The sequence below is a fragment of the Harmonia axyridis genome, chromosome 1 (genome assembly GCF_914767665.1).
Source record: "Harmonia axyridis chromosome 1, icHarAxyr1.1, whole genome shotgun sequence".
NCBI lineage: Eukaryota > Metazoa > Arthropoda > Insecta > Coleoptera > Coccinellidae > Harmonia > Harmonia axyridis.
In genome coordinates, this window is record NC_059501.1 from 75,032,435 (window position 1) to 75,055,578 (window position 23,144).

A 23,144-nucleotide genomic window follows, 5' to 3' on the forward strand; every position below is an offset into this window, starting at 1 on the left:
CGAAAAACATAAAAAACACGAAACACTATCCGGCCGGCACGATATCATACTATTCAGGTCGTGGAGCTGGGGCCTTAGGGGTAACCAATGTGAACGAAAATTTCAAAATTTATGGCTTTTTCAATCCTTCATACCATGGATTTAATTTCATCTTTGGCCGCTTTTTCGAAAAACATAAAAAACACGAAAAACTATCCGGCCGGCGCGATATCATACTATTCAGGTCATGGAGCTGGGGTCTTAGGGGTAACCAATGTGAACGGAAATTACAATAGTTATGGCTTTTTCAATCCTTCATACCATGGACTAAATTTCATTTTTGGACGCTTATTCGAAAAACATGAAAAACACGAAAAACTCTCCGGCCGGCACGATATCATACTATTCAGGTCGTGGAGCTGGGGCCTTAGGGGTAACCAATGTGAACGAAAATTTCAAAATTTATGGCTTTTTCAATCCTTCATACCATGGACTTAATTTCATCTTTGGCCGCTTTTTCGAAAAACATAAAAAACACGAAAAACTATCCGGCCGGCGCGATATCATACTATTCAGGTCATGGAGCTGGGGCCTTAGGGGTAACCAATGTGAACGAAAATTACAATAGTTATGGCTTCTTCAATTCTTCATATCATGGATTTAATTTCATCTTTGGCCGCTTATTCGAAAAACATGAAAAACACGAAAAACTCTCCGGCCGGCACGATATCATACTATTCAGGTCGTGGAGCTGGGCCCTTAGGGGTAACCAATGTGAATGAAAATTTCAATATTTCAATCCTTCATACCATGGACTTAATTTCATCTTTGGCCGCTTATTCGAAAAACATGAAAAACACGAAAAACTATCCGGCCGGCACGATATCAGACTATTCAGGTCTTGGAGCTGAGGCCTTAGGGGTAACCAATGTGAACGAAAATTTCAATATTTATGGCTTTTTCAATCCTCCATAATATGGACTACATTTCATCTTTGGCCGCTTATTCGGAAAATATAAAAATCACTAAAATCTCTTCGGCCGGCATGAAATTCTTCAATTCCATCCTGAAATTGATCCCTAGATGTAGCCTATGTAAACGAAAAATTACTACTCGCTAGATCTTTCATTTCTCTATTAGATGAACCTAAATTTATTACATTCACGCATCTAGAAATTCAATTCAAATATCGAAAATGACGAAAGTGTGTTTGACCGTGGTGGAATGAATGGTGCCCGTGGAGCTGGCCGGCCGGGAGCTAACCTTACCGGCGTTAAATCTAACACTGTCGTATTCCTTATCTTCAATAATATGGGTAAATTCTCTTGGGAGTGGAAAAAGTTTAAAAATGAGAGACGTTAAGTCATTCCTTTAAGCGACGTTTCGCAACTTTATTGTTGCTTCTTCAAAGCTCTGCAAAGAAACACATAGATAAATACCTACAATAACAATGAAAAATGTAACCTCGTAATACCACGGAAGTGGAAAACGTCCGTCAATCCTTCATTCAATAAATAATCGCACAAGTCAACGTATTGCTAGTCATATGATGATAAAATAACAAATATTCGCGTGTTATCTGGATATTTATGAGTATAATGTACAGGGTGGGCAAATTTCGATGTTTTAGCACTACAACTTTAAAACCAGATGAGATAGACAAAATCTGATACCCCATTCTCGGTCTCTCTTTCTGAGAAACTAACAAGGGTAGTATTCATTTTTGGCCACCTTCTTTTGTTTTCGAGTTATAAGCGAAAATTGGAAAAATGGCGATATCGAAAAACAATTATATCTTCGCTAATACTGGATATAGAGCTCTGAAATTAAAATATTCTACAGGCACTTTTTTACGTAGAATCCAGTGGCGTGCTCATATTTTCAAAAGGGTTTCTAATTACGAAGCTATGACCCAAAGTTATGTTTTTTCAAATGGGAACACTAGATTTTTGTGCCATTTTCTGAAAGCTTAATTTTTCCTGATTTCATAAATATATAACATCGTATGATTCGTAGTAAATTAAACAACAGAAAATGGTCAAAAACCTTTTTTTACTTAAGAGTCTCAATATTTCTATGGTTTCAACTGTTGATGAGCACAGAAAAATTGAGCTTTCTATAACAAGAGCAGTGTCCTTCCGGCAATCTGATTATTTCTATGCTTTTCACTTATTTCTACAAAATTCGAATCTATATTTATTTTATACAAATATTTTCGAAAAAATAAACGAACTTGGAAAAAGTTTCCTAGGTAGCTTGAACACAGTTTAAGATATTCATCTATTGAAATATCGAGAAGAGGTGTCGACCTTGCATTGTGCAATTGTTGTCATTATTAGGTTAAATATTATTTCTTGTTTGTCCCTTCGTGATTAAATTGTTGAGTTCAATCATATATGCATTGTTTCATATGCTGTTTAAAATGGATTGGTACTAGTGCGTATTGATTCTGGAGATCTATGTAAATAATCTTCTGATACATGCATCTCAATACAACTCTTTCGATTGAAAAATTCGATCTTGTGGTTTCTCCGTTATTTCCAAATCAATTTTTAGATAAAAAATTCATAAAACATATCTAGATTCGATTTTTGTAGAAATAAGTGAAAAGCATAGAAATAATCAGATTGACGGAAGGACACTGCTCTTGTTATAGAAAACTCAATTTTTCTGTGTTCATCAACAGTTGAAACCATAGAAATATTGAGACTCTTAGGTGAAAAGAGGTTTTAGGCCATTTTCTATTATTTATATCAATCCAAATCATACGATGATATATATTTTTGAAATCAATAAAAATTAAGCTTCCAGAAAATGGCACAAAAATCTAGTGTTCCCATTTGAAAAAACATAACTTTGGGTCATAGCTTCATAATTAAAGACCCTTTTGAAAATACGAGCACGCCACTGGATTCTACGTAAAAAAGTGCCTGTATAATGTTTTAATTTCAGAGCTCTATCATCAGTATTAGCGGAAGATATAAATGTTTTTCGATATCGCCATTTTTCCAATTTTCGCTTATAACTCTAAAACAAAATAAGGTGGCCAAAAATGAATACTACCCTTGTTAGTTTCTCAGAAAAAGAGACCGAGAATGGGGTATCAGATTTTGTCTATCTCATCTGGTTTAAAAGTTGTAGTGCTAAAACATCGAAATTTGCCCACCCTGTACAATGCGGCACCTTTGTCGGTATTCCTCCTTGTTGTTAATGACTGAATTAAATCTCATTTGGTACTTTGAATTTCTACTTATGTAATTTTTGTTGATCAAGCTTGAAATGCCGTCCAAGGCGACTGCCTACCCCCTAGCGACGGCCCTGCACGAAGGTAGAAGCGGGTAAAAAGCTATTTAGTGATCAATAGTACTCACTTGAAATTACACATGTTTCAATCGTACATTCAATACGATTTCGAACTTGTTATTGAATATCCATGCATTCATATACCGCACTTATCATAAATGAGGTTTTCCTTTCATTGTGAAATATTTTCCATCCACTTCTTTTTATAATCGGTACATGAATTTCGTAAATCCACATTTCCTCATCCACATTTCGAAATACAGTATTGCGAGAAAGGTAACTTTTTTCCCTTAGTACCTGTACTAGATTACTCATTTTGTAATGAAGTCTGATTAGATTAAAGGCAATGCTTTCCTAGCAGGTGAAAAAATGGAAACTGCAAACTTTACCCTTCGATTTATTACTTTCCCCATAATGCAAAATAGACGTATGAAAAAATTATACAGGATGTCCCAGGAGTAAATGTACAGGGTGGGCAAATTTCGATGTTTTAGCACTACAACTTTTAAACCAGAGGAGATCAACAAAATCTGATACCCCAATCTCGGTCTCTTTTTCGGAGAAACTAACAAGCGTAGTACTCATTTTTAGCCACCTTCTTTTGTTTTCGAGTTATAAGCGAAAATTGGAAAAATGGCGATATCGAAAAGCATTTATATCTCCGCTAATACTGATGATAGAGCTCTGAAATTAAAACATTATACAGGCACTTTTTTACGTAGAATCAGTTGACGTGCACGTATTTTCAAAAGGGTTTTCAGTAACGAAGCTATGACCCAAAGTTATGTTTTTTCAAATAGGAAAACTAGATTTCTGTGCCATTTTTTGAAAGCTTAATTTTTCCTGATTTCAAAACTATATAACATCGTATGATTCGTATCAATATAAATAATAAAAAATGGTCGAAAACCTTTTTTTTACCTAAGAGTCTCAATATTTCTATGGTTTCAACTGTCGATGAGCACAGAACAATTGAGCTTTCTATAACAAGAGCAGTGTCCTTCGGTCAATCTGATTATTTCAATGCTTTTCATTTATTCCTACAAAATTCGAATTTTTTTCCGAGTTCATTTATATTTTCGAAACTATTTTTATAAAATAAATCTAGATTCGAATTTGATAGAAATTAGTAAAAAGCATAGAAATAATCAAATTGACGAAGGACACTCTTATTATAGAAAGCTCAATTGTTCTGTGCTCATCGACAGTTGAAACCATAGAAATATTGAGACTCTTAGGTAATAAAAGCTTTTGACCATTTTCTGTTATTTTTTTAATACAAACCATACGATGTTATATATTTTTGAAATCAGGAAAAATTAAGGTTTTCATTAATGGCACAGAAATCTAGTGTTCCTGTTCGACAAAACATAACTTAAGGTCATAGCTTCGTAACTAAAAACCCTTTTGAAAATACGAGCACGTCAACTGATTCTACGTAAAAAAGTGCCTCTATAATGTTTTAATTTCAGAGCTCTATCATCAGTATTAGCGGAGATATAAATATTTTTCGATATCGCCATTTTTCTAATTTTCGCTTATAACTCGAAAACAAAAGAAGGTGGCCAAAAATGAATACTGCCCTTGTAAGTTTCTCAGAAAGAGAGACCGAGAAAAGGGTATCAGATTTTGTCTATCTCCTCTGGTTTAAAAGTTGTAGTGCTAAAACATCGAAATTTGCCCACCCTGTACAGGGTGGACAAATAAGCGAGGTAAGCGGCTATATCTCAGGATCCACTCATCGTAGAGACTTGCGGTAAAAATTTTTACTACTAAAGTGTACAAAAAAACACACTGGAAATTGTTTTGAAGTTCATACATCTACCACTAGGGGGCGTAATAGCTATCGTCGAGTAGAAAAATGAATTTTACTCAAAAATGTTTCAATTATTGCTATTTTGTTTCGTCGTTCTGATTATGGAATTATTGAAAATACTTTCAATGAAGATCTAAAAATTATGGAAAATTGTTTTCTTGAGTGGCGTTCATGCCCTAATCCAAATAAAACAGAATTCTCCTGTTTTCATTTGAATAATCAACAGAAATTTAAAAAATCGAAAGTAACTTTCAATAATTCCGTCTTGAATCATAATTATGTTCTCTCAAACTTGATTCTCCTTCAAATTTCAAGATTCACTTGGAAAATTTACGTTTTTATTGAACGTTTAACGTTCTTATCGAACGCAATTAATGCGTTTGAGCCAAGCATTGGAAGATAAACGGCCGTAACACGACGAGAGACATGATAAAGTGATTTTACAACATGACAATGCTCGAACCAATGTTGCGAAAGTGGCCAAGACATACTTGGAAACGCTAAAATGGGAAGTCCTACCCCACCCGCCGTATTCTCTAGACGTTGCTCCCTCAGACTATCACTTGTTGCGATCAATGGCACATGCTCTAGCTGACCAGCACTTCCGGTCTTATTGAGAAGTAAGAAATTGGATCGATTCGTGGATCACTTCAAAAGCTGAACAGTTTTTTCAACTCGGGATTTGTACGCTGCCTGAAAGATGGGATAAGGTAGTGGCCATCGATGGACAATACGTTGAATCATAAATGTATAATCAGTTTTCTACAATGAAGCCTCGAATTTCGGAAAAAAACGGCGGAAGCAAAATTGTACGCCTATGTATTATCTTTAAAAACTTTTTTCAATCTTTTCCACAAGTCTATTAGTTTGATATTTCGTCTCCTAGACCATTTTGATGTGTGTATTTACTGAATTTCTAGTCGGATTTGAGCCATTAATAAATGTAATGTAATTTTTCTTTCGACAGTTAACGTGTTTAGAGATTGCTGGCTAGGCGAACATACTTGAATTTGAACTCGGATCGTCATTAACGAGTCGAACTTGACGTTAGGTGCATAAGCACCCAAAATGCTTTCTCGATTTATATATGAAAAAAAAAAGAATTTTGCAAACTACAAAGAACGAGTAAAATTATTCATAGTTGAAAAAGTTTCTTGTAACAATTTTAAAATTTAATAACTATACTCACTATAATTGACGAGATAATTTCATAGAAATATGTTTTTTCACATTCGATCTATTCTTGTTATTAGTTAGGTTTATAAAACAATTTACAGAATAAGAAGGGGCAATTTAACGGAATTATAATAAAAATAATGGGAGTCAATAAGTATAGGTACCAATAATATGTAATAAAACACTAAAAAATTTCAGTATTTGATATATTTGACTAAATGACCAAAAAACAAAAATTAATATCTAGAAATATAATTATTTCTGGGTCGTCCATCCATCCAATTGAATATTATTCAATCCTTATCATGAGCTGATCTCAATACGGCATAAAAGGAATATGAACTCCTCATAATCTACAAAATGTTCATGTAAGTTAATAATAATAATAACTATAATAAATTAGTGAATTCTTTTTTGAACTATAAAACTGTGAATTGTAAAATTGTATCAAAAATTGAAAAATTCCGATACGTACGCCAGTCCTTATGATGATTTTTTTATTAGCTGTTTTCTTGAATTATGATTTTGGTTAATTCTATTCATTTTTTTTTTGTTTTATATAAGAATTATTGTCATTGTTGAAATTGAGATTTTAGCTTTATATGTTTATATCAAAAGCAGGAATTTTATACTAATACAAAAATTTTGAAACGTAAGTACATAAGGTCTATCCAATTTATCAACTCTGTTATTGGATTCTATTTTTGGGACATTTCATTCTTTCTTTTATTTTTGTTGATATAATAATTTTTGTCATTGTTCGAATTGTATTTCTGAATAAATATTCAATATTTATTCAGTATATATCTATATATTCATTATTTCAAATTCTATATTTATATTTATCATTCTGAGATTTATCATGCAGATTCAATAAAAATAATTTTAACCCCTCTTTAAATTTTTCACATTATTTCATAAATGGTAGGTAAAAATCTGAAATTCTCAAAGAAGCTGCCACTTCTTCTGGACATGGGTTACGCACCTTACCCATTTGTTATTTGTTTACAATGGGTAATGAGCTATGCATTGAGACTGTGTGTCAAGAGTTTTTGCCTGTTTTTTACAGCGATCGTGGGTAAAACTATATATTAAAGTTGAACTCACGAAAAGAAACACTGCCAGTGAAACTGGAAAGAAGTTCAGAGTCAGAATAGATATTGGTTTTTGCGTTCGCATTATGAAAAATGCGAAATTCTTCTGAAATTCCACACTACATTCGAACCATGGGCAGTTGTAAGCAGAAATGGGTATTTTCTCACTCTGAAAATAAAAAGAAAGTTGGTCGCCTGAACTTAACGTGAACGTATATTTCAAGACTTCATTATGGAGAGCAAAAATTTCATATTTTTCCACGTTTCAAAATTTTACCTTTGTAAGTATTCAGCTCCCACATCAAGAATCTGCATTATCCTTCAGTTAAGAAGATCCCTTTCATTTACGAGCTCATGAGCAATGCTATCTAGTTGAATTATATGCCATTACGTAGCCCTTAACATCACCATTCTCCCCCAGTCGATATTTACAGTGAAAAATATAAATTGTGACCGCTTGATCTAAGGTAAGGTGATCTTTAGGATTTTGCTACTTTCATTGTGAATGAATATTTCTCGACTTGGTGACAATGACACTCATATATGTTATAATACCGAATATTGAACGGAAAAATTGAACTTGGGGCAAGATGATCCCCTAACTTGGATACAAGATGATTCCTGGGGATCATCTTACAACTGAATTTTTTTACCATACTGTTTAAACCACTTAAGGTTCTAATAATCGTCAAAAAAAGTATGTTCATATTTTTACAGTACACCTTGAAAAGATTACCTACTGGATGAATTCAGCAAGAATACTGGCAAAGAAAATAACAAATTACAAAAAGATCAAAAACAAAAAGGGAAAGCTGCTCATAAAAACAAAACAAGAATAAAAACACTAGCCAAAAGGTCATTTGTGGAATATGAGTCGTCTGATGAAGATGATACAGAATGTTTATTATGCACAGAAAAATTTTACAGTGATACGAAAAGCGAAGGGTGGATCAAATGCTCCACATATGGAAAATGAGGTCATGAAGCTTGTGTTGGCATTGATAGTGATGATTCAAGTGAATTCATCCATTTGCGACATTTGCATAACAACACCGGCCAAAAACCAATTGATATTATGGAAAAGTGTAGTCAATTCTTTAAAAATATTTTGTTGACCATTAATGGTTTTTTTATATTGTTCTTATTTTATTATTGAAATCTAAACTTTTTTGTGATATATTGTCCCATATGTTGATTTTCAGTTGTTTATTCAGTTGATAATCCATATTATGTTTTATGCCTCAATAAAATCATTTTATAGGCATCTGAAAATAAGAATGCAGCGCCAAGGTGAGCAGACGTAGAACTATAAATGTTGACATTGGAGTGTTTTGTTGTATTAGTTGTGTGTGTATTTGCGTTATTAAAATTTGATTTGACAATAAATATAACAACTTTTCAGACTTCTATAGTGAACAATTGTGTTACTGTGTATATAATATTTTCATTTTAGGTAAAGGCGGTAGGTATCATCATATGTTTCAGTTCAGTCTAGTGATATTGAAAGTTATGCAAGGATGGAAGACTTAGAAAAATGACGAATAACAATCGTGTGCATATAATATGTGAACGGTTCAATCAACATTATTATACTACAGGATTCCACCTTTTTTAGTTCCAAATGGCAAGACTGAGTTTAGTAGAATACTTGGGGTATATTAAAGGCACAAACACTTCTACATTTCACTTCACATGAAGGTGAAGAAGTTTTAAATCGGTCACATAATAAAAATGTTACATGTTATTTGCATGACTAATAAACTTTAGTTGAAAGGTTTTTTACCTATCCGAATTGATCATTTCACGTTACCCTTCAATTATACAGTCCCAACAAAATATTACAAATGCTAATGTATTGAATATTTTTAGGAATACTACAGAAAGTCACATATCCATTTTTATTTATTTATTAAGAGATAACTCAATTTACATAATATGTTTCTGAAAATAAATTCATATAACTAGGTTACTTGATTGATACTCATATTGATACCTCTTTATCCAATTATATTATTGCTTGACTAATGAATCATCAAAAATAATGAGAATTCAATTGAAAATATTACACTAATGAAATGTATTTATTTTGAAAATTTATGCGGCATATTATACGACTATTCTAAAATAATTAAAATGTCATAGAGAAGTATCGTATACATATATAGAATTTCAGAGTACATGTCCAAATATTTCTAAGGAATTTTTCCAATATTGTGTAGAGGTACCTTAGATTTGAAGACTTAGAAACAAAAAATTCAGTATGATTTTTTGAATGTCTATTCAAAATAATTTTTTTGAAAAATCAATTTATGAACAACTAGTCCATTTGCTGCAATGGGGGAAACACCCGTCATTGATTCAACTGTTATATGATTCATACTGAGAGTAAAATCTAATTCGGCAGCAAAGGCATTTTGGTTTTTGTATAAAATTTCTGTACAATCTAGAACAATTCTAATATTTTGAAACCATTTTGGCATGTTTTTCTGTATTTTAGGAAAATTTGGAAATGTTATAACACAACTTAGAACTCTAATTAAAATGGGTAGCATTTCATGAATGTATCTTTGGCACAATTCTTGTGAAATGCCAAAAAAAAGAGATAATATGCCACATATCTAATATTACATTTCAATTTTGTTAGTACTGAAACAATACGCTGATTGTTCAACGATGTGATCTTTGATCACTGTAAACAGATTGTACTGCTTCTACTATTGTATCTAATACTTTTATATTATTGAGACTAGAAAAACTGTTTAGAGCACTATCTGTTGTTATCAGGTCACACAAAGAAGACACTTAAGGAGTATTCACTTGCACTTCAAAATCCTTTGGCCCATTTTAATCAGGCTGACCCTGAAGAAGCTGTAATAAACCTTGTGCAACTTCGATTTCATCTTGGGAAATAGTTTGTACAGCAGCTTTGATTTCTTCACAAGAGCATTCTTCAGCAACAAGTTTTTCTTTGTTTATACTTCTTTGTCTCAATCTTTCAGATCTACTACTAGAACATTCAGGTTCTTCCTTTGTGGTAGTACATCCAAGTGGAAGATTTCTGGAAGGCACAGCAGTCTTTTTCAAAAACTTTGTGTAGAACTGGAATCTGTAAACGATTATCCCCATAAATATAACCCAGAATTTCATGTGTAATCCGTGCTTACCTCGATAAAATGCAGGGAACATACTTTCATATTTCTTATCACTGGTTTACCAATTTTGAGCTTCAGTTGCCAATCTTTTTGTCGATTCATCAGCACTTTACTCCCCAATTTCCCTTCTACTCAAACACGATATTTATTACCAGTTTGAGGAAAAGAAATTGATATTTGATTTTTTTTTCCCAGGAAGAACACTGACCATTAAAATGATTTAAAAATATAAATATTTGTAGAATATTACACAAACACAAAGAGGAATGCAAGAACCATGTCAACATTTTCAGTTACTCTGATTGTCACCAGGTGGCGTAGCGCTTATGTTGATTCGCCTATAATCTCTGCAGATATTTGTTTTATTGAGAATATTGGAGCTAATTGAAAATGGGGTAAGATGATCCCTGGGATAATCTTTCCGATACCACAAGGGTCATGTTGAACACCGGGGTAGATAAAATGATCCTTTTGTGAGGTTTTGGGAAATCGAAAAAAATTCATAAACTCTTTTGTGACTGAATATTTTGAGTAGGGCAATAGAAAGACATATACTTCTAAGAGGAGTATACGTTTTCAGTTTGGCGCTACTCGAAAAAACTTAGGAATTACGTCAATTCTTGGTTGAGGGGATCATCTTGAGCACCTTTCCCCTATTTGATAAAAATTTGGCAGTTAACAAATAACTCTCAGTATGCGGGAGTTTTCAGCTGAGCTGCATCATTTAGTCGCATCTGCAATTGGCAGAGATAATCAATAAAAAGTTGATGAGTCTTAGTTTACTTCGTTCTGCTTTCAAATTCCGTTTGCTTTCAAAAAGGTTTGGATATTCTTATTTTTGCGGTATTGTTCCAGGGAAACATTCTACCCAAATATCTCTTTTCGAATGGGGGAACAGAGAATGGTCTCACAAGAATATCTTTCGTTTTTTCTATATTTCGACCTTTTAAATTCTGAAATGAATGACTTAAGTTGAATTCAAATCCATCCAAGTGCCTTCTCCAATTGAGATTGACATGGCATAACCTTCTCTATCTATGAATTAGCTCATTTCCACAGATACCTATGTATGTGTCCAGTTTCAGATATTCCTCAGCCTATTCAAATTCAAATGCCCTATTATCATTAAAATTGGTGAAATTTTAATATTTATTATTTATTTCAAATAATAGAAAATAATTAGGTAGGTACTTACACTGACGCTTACTTCATTGCCATGCCAACAGTATGAGAGTAAAGTTATACATATGATCACATGATATATGAGAAGAGCCACAAACTCGCCTCCTTGTTCATCTAACTACAAAAAAATAGGTACATGCTGAATAATATTGTATCAGTTAATATTGGAGTAATGGGTAGCCTTTTTTTTGGCTGGTTATAAAAATATAATTTTATGCAATATTTTTAACCACCATTTGATTCAAAGAAGGCGCTGATGTGGAGTTAAGAGATTCTGCCACTTATAATAGTTCAGTTTAGTTTATTCAGCAATACTTACAGCATCGACAATTTAGGTCATTAGCTGAAAAGTTCGAACTCATTGCAACATCAAACAGAAAACTATTTACTTTTTCTCAAAAATTTCTTTTGATACTTCTCTTTCGATACTTTGTTATGAAATGAAATAAAGAGCTATAAATTTCCACAAAAAAAAAATTTAAAGACTTATTTTTACTGTAAAGCAAATACACTCACAGTTCACCTTTTTTTTAGATAGGTTAGGTAACTTTATTAAATTGTTTTCAATTCAATATCTAGTAAGAAGCCGGCAGCTAGTATAAGTTATAAAAGTTATATATAAGGGATCAGTTTAATCCGGTATCAGTATATTTAATGTGCGGGGAACAGAAATAAAAGGTTTAACACGAGTAAAAAAATAATCTTGGAAAGAATTCTTCGGTTCACACGTCCGTTAAAGCGGCCACTCACGAGGCACCCATGTTCGAGCGTTCGGTTCATTTTACAGTAGGGCAGCTCGGGACACGGCCGCACGATTGTAAATCAGAGAATGAACTTGACTGCCCGACTGGAATCTCTTGGGTGCCTGGCTTCCAATTTTCCAAAGTCTCGAGAAAACGCCTCGTGGGTGGCGGGCATTAATGTCTAGAAATGAATGGCAGGGCCAGAGCTATGCCCGCCACTCACGAAGCGTTTTTTCGAGCATTTGGTAGCAAGCGTTCAAGTAGCTTGCGCCGAAATGGTAGCTACTGCTAGTCTGTCATCCCTTGCTGCCATCAAAACCTGCCACTCGAGAGGTTGTTTACTTGTTTTATTGAGTATCCGGGTAGGATTTCAGATGGTCACAGACAGCTGGCAATTTATCAGGTACCGTCGAAACTTCGTAGCGTACCAAATTCTTCTGCAAATTGAAAGAATTTTTGATAGGTTCCATCGAAATATTTAGGCAGAAAACCTGTCGATGGAAAATAAAAAGTTCAGCATACGCAAACAGAAATATCAAAAGTAAAGCCTACAATGCATTAGCGAGCTCATGTTTATGGGACTTTTTATTCTTAAAATTATCCCAGCAATCTCTCATTTTCCTTCGTAACTCCATTTTAAGAAAATCCAGTATTAGATAAGAACAATTGGTAATAAAACAATTATTTCGAGTTATTTGGTTCGAACTTATCAAACCTCATTTTCTCACATTACAGATATGGGTAAAAGTTGTTGCAAAAAAATTTTTTTTCCGATTACGGGGATAATTTCGCATTCCAGCGTGTTTTCTTTGAAAAACTGCATTCGGTCATTTTCATTTTTGGAAAAAGAGCCCGACACCGAAGGTGGAGGTGCAGTTTTTATGAATATTTCCCTCCTGTCAAAAATTCTATGTATCTGGAGAACAATTATCGAAAATTACAGCGATAATTGCATTGTAGGAAGCGAAACTGCACTGCGATAATTGTTCTGTTCATAGATGCTTAGTTTCTATGCATCTTACACAGTTCGAATCTATGGCAATTCCATTCTAAATCAGTTTGACAGGTAATGTAACAGTTTATTCGGGAAATATTCCCCCGAATTACACTCATGCATCAAAATTACCGGATAATTTCGCATTCCAGCGTGTTGTCATAAAAACTGCATTCGGTCATTTTCATTTTTGGAGAAAGAGCCCTCCACCTTCGGTGTCGGGCTCTTTCTCCAAAAATGAAAATGAACTCATGCAGTTTTTATGACAACACGCTGTCATGCAAAATTATCGGTAATTTTGATGCACTTGTGCAATTACTTACGACAACACGCTATCATGCAAAATTATCGGTAATTTTGATGCACTTGTGCAATTACTCACGAAAATTATCCTAACATATTTATTGTTCTTCGGATACTAATTACAATGCCGGTAATTGTAACGGGCGGCAGAGAACGTTCTTTTTGAAAATTAATAATTCTAAAAATTATTTGCGCTCTGCCATGCACCAGGAAAGACTGACTTTCTGCGCTGGCAATAATCTCTATTGAACATGTTATTAGTAGCAAAATTGATTTTGAAGATATCATTGATGATTTGGCTAGAACTATATCCAGAAAGATACAATTATTGTGATTTCAAAGAAAATTCAAAAATAAAAACTACTGAAATGAAGGAGGTCATCTCATTGATACTTTTTCATCAGGGGCGCCAAAAAATTCTTTGCTTCAAGCGCTAAAATTACTCGCGCCGACCTTGATGAATGGCAGGTTGTATGAAATTAAAACATTCATAAAATTATGATAACATAATAAGATGATTGTTTCACCGCATCAACCATCAGATATTCACACTTCAACTGATAACAAAATGTGAATGTAATTCCTAAGTTTAATTCCCACAAGATTATAATATCAGAATACGATAATTGTTTCGCCACACTCACACTATGCCTTCATCAAGTTATTATGAATATTATAACCGATAACAAAACTCTGGAAATTCACAATGTGGTTCATCATTTCCTCTTTCAACGCAAAATATCTCGACACGAAAAAAAAATATATTCAAATATACAGGGTGTCCCGGGAAGAATGCGACAAACGAATACCATGAATTAAAGTCATCATGGAGGACCCGTATCAAGAGGTTTCAATCGCCTGAGTGCCTTCGTTTGAGATATACAGGGGGATGTTCATCGTATGAGTGAAATTTCACTGTTGAATAAATCTTTAACTAATCGACCGAATAATTTCAAATTTTGAAGTTTTGTCACCCTTTCCTGTCGCCTTCCTTCAATATTTCTGAATTCGAGTAAATCAGATCCGGACTAGGAAAATTTCAGACTTTTCCTATTTTCGTGAATATTGGATCACCCTGTACGTGAACATTATGATTTTTTTCCGTTTTAGGAACCACAAAGAATTAATTCATAATAAAAATTCTAAATCTCTGCTTAGCAAGGTCATACAGGGTGATCAATAAACATTCCCTTATGAGTGAAATTTTTTTAGTTCAACAACTCTTCAACAAATCCACCGAATAATTTCAATTTTTTAAGTTTTATCGCCCTTTACTATTGCCTTCCTTCAATATTTCTGAAATCGAGTAAATCAGATCCGGAATAGGAAAATTTGAGACCTTTTCTATTTTCTTGAATATTGAATCACCCTGTATGTTGATATCATCATTCTTTTTCGTTTTCGCAACCACAAAGAATTAATTCATAATAAGAATTTTAAATCTCTGCTTGGCGCCAATCGCCATCATTCAGGGTGATCAATAAATATTTCTTCATGAAAGAAATTTCATAGTTCAAGATATCTTGAATTTATCGGTAGAATTATTTCGAAAATTGAAGTTGTTTCACCCTTCACGAATGTCTCACTTAAATTTTCCTCAGATCATTTAGGAAAACTTTTAATCAACAAACTGGATAAAGAATACAACAAAAACAGCAAATAAATTGAAAATATTTGATCTTGAAAACAATGAATCAAAAATAGAATATTTTCAGTCCTGCAGATATTGTTCAAAATGATATTCCTTCATTTTAATACATTTTTGAGCACGTTGATATGATAAAGTTGTTTCACAGATTCCGCTATCTTATTCGGTTGATTCGGTTGTACTTCTTTCATGAGGGAATGATTATTGGTCACCCTGTATGACGGTGGCAAGCTGAGTTTTAGAATGTTGATTATGAATTAATTCGTTGTGGTTACGAAAACGAAAAAAAATATGATTTCGACGTACAGAGTGATCCAATATTCACGAAAATAGAAAAAGTCTAAAATTTTGTTAGTCCGGATCTGATTTATTCGATTTCAGAAATATTGAAGGAAGGCAATAGTAAAGGTCGACAAACTTGAAAAATTGAAATTATTCGGTGGATTTGTTGAAGAGTTATTGAACTAAAAAAATTTCACTCATAAGGAAATGTTTATTGATCACCCTGTATGATCTTGCCAAGCAGAGATTTAGAATTTTTATTATGAATTAATTCTTTGTGGTTCCGAAAACGGAAAAAAATCATAATGTTCACGTACAGGGTGATCCAATATTCACGAAAATAGGAAATGTCTGAAATTTTCCTAGTCCCGATCTGATTCACTCGAAATCAGAAATATTGAAAGAAGGCGACAGGAAAGGGTGACAAAACTTAAAAATTTGAAATTATTCGGTCGACTAGTTAAAGAGTTATCGAACTGTAAAATTTCATTTATACGATGAACATCACCCTGTATATCCCCAACGAAGGCACTCAGGCGATTAAAACATCTTGATACGGGTCCTTCATGATGACTTTAATTCATGGTATTCGTTTGTCGCATTCTTCCTGGAACACCCTGTATATCAAAATCCCAATGATACCTTTCGGTGTTAGGGACGAAAAAAATATAATAATAATAATAATCATTTATTTGCCAAATTGAAAATTATATAAATAATACACACACCACCTTCCAAAGGCAAAAAGAAGGCTGAAAACACATATAATATTATTAATCCAAAACAATTTTGATGAATAGCCAGCCATGAGATTCGAATATGGGGTCGTAAATTGAGAATGGAAATATTGAAAATTCATATCTCTGGTGTTGTTTATTTTCTGAAAAATGATTTTTTTTTCAAATTTGTTTATATGATTGTTTTACTTCAATAATGTATGGATCGTGTTTTCGAGCTTGGAGAATATATTCAATCGAATTTTTACCAAGTTCCATGCCAATAGCTCCTATATTTTTTAAGAATAGCTGTGAATGGGGGACAGATGGATTTTTTTAATTGATTTTTGGATTCGCTACATTCCAGGTGAATTCAAAATTTCAGGGGGTATAAAATTTTTGTTTCCTTAACGATTCCAAAGATTGCTCATTGAAAATAATAAACCAACTTCTTTTCTCTTATCAAATAAAATGTAAATACCTAATTCCCTGATGATGCCACAATGAGACAAAATAAGAGTTGAATTATGATATCATCGTTGCCGATTTCAATTTAAATTTATATATTATCTATATTCAAAAGCTTACCAGTGACAGTCTCAACATATTCATGCATATTATCATGCAGCATGCCACAAACTGACCGATCAAACCAAGATTGAAAAATTTCTCTACCTCTTTAGAATATCTGAAAAAAATTGCATCATCATAAAATTTATTCAAATCATGCAATTGAAACAGGTGAATATTCGAAAAACTAAACATCAAATGAGAAATGAAAAAAGGATTGACGTGTAGTCAAGAGCTTTTGAGCGCTTGACCTCTCATGCGCCAATTGCATCCTTTTGGAGAAAACAGAACTGTAAACAGAGATATGTATTTGAAGGAGCAATTGGCGAATAATATATTTTCTCTAATTCTGTGGTTATTCCGTTCATTCTTCCACATCTTGTAGAACAAAATCGTGCGAGAATATATCAGAAACGCACAGTTTTCATGGTTATATTTTATTATTCTATGTTGGAACTCCGAACTTTCCGCCATGGCTTTATCTGTCAATTCATCAATTTGCCTTAAAGAAATCAGTTCTGGCAACCAACATTTTTCAATGCAAAAATCACTAAATTATATTTATGGAAATATTTCATTAATTTCAATGAAAATGCAATGAATTAGAGAAAATAATGTATAATACTCGTACAGAAGGCTCATTCTACCACTCGTTCATTCCAAAACTCGCCACTTCGTGGCTCGTTTTTGAATTTTGAACTCGTGGAAGAATATCAATGCCTTCTGCACTTGTATTATAAATAACTATTCTAGAATGAAAGGTTGAAATGTATTAAATTATATCCCACAACATATACTTTATTCCCGTTCTGAGGATAATTTCCTATTATCTAAGATGTTACATTCCCTTAAGGGGGAACACCACTACGTGACATTCGCGTGATCTCTCAAAAAGTCAAAAATAATGTGCAGTGTCCAGAACGATTGAATAAGCAGTAGAAATCAGGAATATTACAATAGTTTTAGCTTTCCTCGAAAGGTTATTCTTCACGAGTCTTTTTATATGTATCTATTTATTCAGAAAATCAGAGTTTTTCCTCTTTTGTGCCTTCTAGCGATACAATATCATCAATTATTGCAAAAAATTAAAAGTCGCCAAAATTTGTTTTTTCTTTTCATTCTCAAATTGAAGATATCGGAATACTACAATGTAGATTATTGTTCGAAGAAATTATGTGGAACCTCCTTAAAAATCAGCGATTTGTAAGAAGAAATATTGGCGTATTAAAAAGAAATCCATGATTTTTCCAATAAATGGCTTTAGTTATCTTTATCTCGCGTTGTTTAAGTCCGATCGGTTCCACTATAAGGCGTTAGAAAGATTAGATTTTCTAAAAGTTTTGTGATTAGTTGACTCACTTTAGTTTGAGCGCGCGTCAAAGATGATCACTAGCAAGAAGCAAATACGATATATTTCACAATTTTTCTTCGATAAAGGCGAAAATGGAAGCTTGGCGGCTGAAAATGTGAATAGTCTTTATGGGTCCTGATACTGTAACAGGCAATCATGCGCAATTTTGGTTCCGTCGATTCCGTTCCGGTAATTTCGATGTCAAAGATGCACCACGCACTGCAAGGCCGATTGTCGAAAATGTGGATGAATCATGAACATGTTTGGTTGCCCAAGAGATAAAGATAGCGCGTTTGGAACCATTTGCATGAGACTGATTTCAAGAAGAAGCGCGATGTATGGGTATTACACGAGTCAACGCAAAAAACTTCATGGACCGAATTGCCAACTGTGAATCGCTGCTGAATCGCAACAAAATCGAACCATTTTTGAAGCGCTTGGTGACTGGTGATAAAATGTGGGTGAATTACGACAACATCAAGCGAAATCGATCTTGGTCGAAACGCAGTGAGCCGGCAAAAACGGTGGCCAAGCTAGGATTTCCTACCAGGAAGGTTTTGCTGTGTGTTTGGTGGTATTGGCAGGGAATTATCTACTATGAGCTGTTCCCTATGGCACAATATTCAACTCGGAACTCTACTGTAAACAATTGGACCCAGAAGCGGCCTGCTTCAGTTAATAGGGAAGGAATTGTGTTCCATCAGGATAACGCCAGGTCACACACATATCGAAAGTGACTCACCAGAAGCAACAGGAGCTTGGTTGGGAAGTTTTTATGCGTTAACCTTTTGGTCCGGACCTAGTACCAAGTTATTACCTTCTTGTCCATGGCGAACAATTTTGCTGGTGAAAAATTCGCTTCAACAGAGTAATGCGAAAATCGACTGTTTCAATTTTTTGCCAATAGAATGAGGGCTTTTATGGGAGAGGCATAATGATGTTACCTTCAAAATGTAATGAATGTGAATGATAATTCGCAATAACTATAGGCTCATTGAAAGGATATTCAACAAATTCCTGTTACTATCTCAGTAGAGTGAACGCAAACGAAGTCGTTGTCACCCCTCACATTAGGCATTAATTCCTTCATCCTGGCTTAAGATTAACACCCCAGGGTGGTTGGCACATATCGGTATCCAACGATAAAACAACCAAGCTCCAATTTCAGAGATTAGTACAGGATGTCAAAGTATTAAAAATGCAGTCGTAAAAACTCTAGGGAGGATTAAATGGCCCAAAACTTAGAACATAAAAATCTATTTTTATTCGGAGGGACCACCAGCGGTACGTTTAAAAAAGCCGCTCTTCTAATAAGTTCCTTTTTTAAACATTAACACCCAACTACAGGCCAGTTTATTACAAAAATGGCAAAAAGTTATCGAACAAAACGGCACATATTTGACCTAAATCGGATCATTCTACTATGGTGACTAGTTTTTCATGCCAAAATAATGGATTTCTTTTTACTACACCTTATATCTCTAATTTCGTTCTGAACTAAGCAGTCACGTGGTGGTGTTACCTCTTAAGTTTCACAGTTTATATGAACAGGCACCCTAAATAAACTTCAACTCACTCGAGAATTGCCTTGTGCTGTTTTATGCAGGAAATAAGAGTTTTATTCATGTTCTTCAAGATTTGTTCCCTTGTTGGTTCAGACATATCGAGATCTTTTGCGGAAAATTCATAGAGATTTTCAGCGGTGTCGGACATAAGATTACACTGCATGCTGATATTGTTCAAGATCTGCGAAATGAAAACGTCTGTACCTACGTTTGTGCATCCCGCAAACATTGTACCTAAAGACTGGAATGCGTAAAGAATCGTATATGTAACAACTCCTTGGTTTTCTTGTTGAAATGGATACCATGCTCCGAAGGGCAGCCTCATTTTCGATATGCCGTCAATAAATGGGGATAGGATCAAAAATAGGACGGTGTTGAAGACGCCAAACAGAAGCGTATTCGCTGTAATCCTCCAGCTGTTAAAAAGCTTCTTTTCAATTTTTTCTTGGTTCGCATCTTTCGGTTGAAATTGATCATCATCTAAGATGTATATCAGCTTCCTCGCGAGTGATATTCCTGCACTTATATAAATCCTTTTATATACCGCTATAACTTTGATGCTCAAGACGTAGGTAGAAGCAGCGAAACTTTCTACGTCTCTACATGTCAAACAAACATGTGTCACCATGGAGGAGACATGGGCTACATACATGAGAAAATAAATTCTGGAATACCAGGAGTACATGTTATAAAGTAGAATGTTCTTCTTTTCGGGATACCATAACCCGCAGAGTCTTAAAGACCAAACAGCTGAACTGTTTTCAGCTACTTTCTTCCTCATTTTGTATTTAGATATACCAATAACTAGTACCTGAATGTTGAAAGAGTTCTCAGATAAATACCTAGCTCCTCTTCATAAAACATATCTCAATAATTAATTGAAAATGGAATTTTATCAACAACTATCAATTAACATTCGGAAGTGTATTATTAAGTTTTTTATTATTCCATACAAAAATAATACTTGCAGTTGTATAACACCTCACGTATTGTTGATTGTCATGTATTCATTTGGGGTGGAATCATTTCAATTATCTGGTTATCATACAACAAAAAAGCTCAAAGAATCCAACAACCTATTATTACGTTCCTTTCAGAAAATTTCCCCCGAGGCGGCAATTCAAAGATCTGGGGGTGGGGCAAGTATCCGAATAATTGAAGAAATTTTTGAAATATTCCATTGATGAAAGAGAGTTATTAAGGAAAATAATAAAATGAAACTCAATTCTTCTAGGTTTCTTCCTACCATATACACACATCGTCAAAAGTCTTGTTCCCCCTAGGTTTCTCAAGGAATAAACAACCAATGTTCTGGAAATAAGATTAATATTTTTCTCTATTTCAACTGCAATATACACTGATCAACAATTGCTAGGGATCACTTATGAACTTCACTTCATTTGTATTTTTTTCAAGTTATCTCGTGAATATATGTACATTATATGTTCTCTAAGGAAAAAGTAAGATGTTTTGAGTTGATTATATCAAAGTCTTCCTCACTTCATCGGCTCTTGTTCACAAAATCCATTATTATCTGTAGGCTGTTACAGGTGGAGTGAAAAGCAATGTGGTATTTGTTATTAAATCTGTTTTTTTCTCTCGTTCAAACACATAAAGTGACAATAATTGAAGAAATACAGCTTATCAGTCATGCCGAGAAGACGTTTGGCTCCTGTGCAACTGGACCAAATCATACGGTGGATACAGGAAGGTTTGTCCCAGCGAGAAGTGTCCCGGCGGTTGAATGTTTCGCAAAGTGTCGTGAGTCGGGCTTGGAATAGGTTCATCCAAAACGACTCAGTAGCTTATGTTCATGGGGGAGGTCGGCAGCGCAGTACAACAGCTGCCCAAGATCGTCTTTTGATCCTCAATGCTAGGAGAAATCCCACTTACCCGGCGTCGCGGCTCAATAGATCACTGAGAGTTGTAACAGGAGTTCTAATTTCGAACCAGACTGTAAGACGACGACTACATGTTCGTGGTTTGAGAGCACGTAGGACGGTACAACATCCCCGTTTGAATAGGGAACACCGGGTTCATCGACGGCAATGGGCTGAGGAGCACCGCAATTGGACACTTGAAGATTGGAGCCGATGTTTATTTACGGATGAGTCTAGATTTCGTTTGGTCAACTCCGATGGACGTATTCTTGCTTGGAGGGAAAGAGGTCGAAGGTATGAAGAACAGTTTATGGTACCCACAACAGCTTTTGGCGGAGGTTCTATATGTGTATGGGGAGGCATTTGTTTGAATCAACGCACAGAATTGGTTGTTCTGCAGAACACCACCATGACCAGCCAGAGATATCACGATATGATTATTGAACCCATAATTGTTCCGTTTGCGGCTGCCGTGGGCGAGAATTTCATTTTAATTGACGATAATGCCCGTCCACATCGTAGTCATCTGGTTAATGAAGCGCTAGAAACTCATGCTATTGATAGGATTGACTGGCCAGCTCGCTCTCCAGACATGAATTGCAACGAACATGTCTGGTCTGAGATGTTTAGACAATTGTCAACCTTAGAACAACCGATCAATAACCTGGAGGACCTTTCTAACGCTTTACGGGATATTTGGTCGAACTTGCCCCAAAATTTTATAAATCGTTTGATCGAAAGTATGCCTCGTAGGGTAGAATGCTTGAGACGAGCTCGTGGGGGACCAACAAGGTACTAGCTTAACCGAAACTTCAGCCTTCTTGTGGTTTCATCATAAAATTTTTATGTTATTCAAACTCAGAATTTTGAGTGTTCCTAATAAAGTTTTTTTTCTCTCCAACTTTCCATTTTTTCATTCTTTTCTCAAGTGAACCATATTATCAACTGAAAATACTCTGATATCTGACTAAATTTATAATCTTGGAGCGAATATTTCAGAAATAAATTTAGAACAAGTAAATGATCCCTATCAATTGTTGAGCAGTTTATTTGATAGAAAATCTTTGTTTGTTACTCTTTGCTTTATCCAGGATGAGACGAAATAGGAAAAATGAGAAAAAATCTAAATTCATCGATTATTCAATTTTAATCAATTATAGTTATTCCACAAATGAATTCAAATTCAATAGTCCGCTTCTTTCAAACAACTACCCAATACGCCTAGGCATTTCACGAAGCAAGTCATTAGTGAAATTTTCAGGCATATCGGTCCATTCTTCCTGAAGGGCTATATTCGCAATTCCTGAAAATTTGAAGGTAGGTTTTGGCGATTGGATATTGCTCTCCCTAAGTAATCCCATACGTGCTCAATTGGATTCATGTTTGGTGA

General features: G+C 34.4%; 1 protein-coding gene across 1 annotated transcript; it reads right to left on the bottom strand.

Annotated features, from left to right (window-relative positions):
- Positions 1 to 6,456: 6,456 nt before the first annotated feature.
- On the bottom strand, positions 6,457 to 21,295 carry LOC123674015 (odorant receptor Or1-like). Its single transcript, XM_045608819.1, has 5 exons — positions 19,886 to 21,295; positions 16,977 to 17,076; positions 11,716 to 11,820; positions 7,382 to 7,537; positions 6,457 to 6,627 (listed from the first exon to the last, which is right to left on the bottom strand). The coding sequence occupies exons 1-5, from the start codon at positions 20,653 to 20,655 to the stop codon at positions 6,568 to 6,570; spliced, it is 1,191 nt and encodes a 396-aa protein (XP_045464775.1). The 5' UTR covers positions 20,656 to 21,295; the 3' UTR covers positions 6,457 to 6,567.
- Positions 21,296 to 23,144: the final 1,849 nt, after the last annotated feature.

Coding starts and splice junctions, on each gene's coding strand:
- LOC123674015 (XM_045608819.1), bottom strand. CDS start 20,655: ATGAGGAAGAAAGTAGCTGAAAACAGTTCAGCTGTTTGGTCTTTAAGA. Junction 17,077..19,885: donor CAGCACAAGGCAATTCTCGA/GTGAGTTGAAGT, acceptor AATTTTTTTCAG/ATATTCTAAAGAGGTAGAGA. Junction 6,628..7,381: donor CACTGGCAGTGTTTCTTTTC/GTGAGTTCAACT, acceptor AACATTTTGTAG/ATTATGAGGAGTTCATATTC.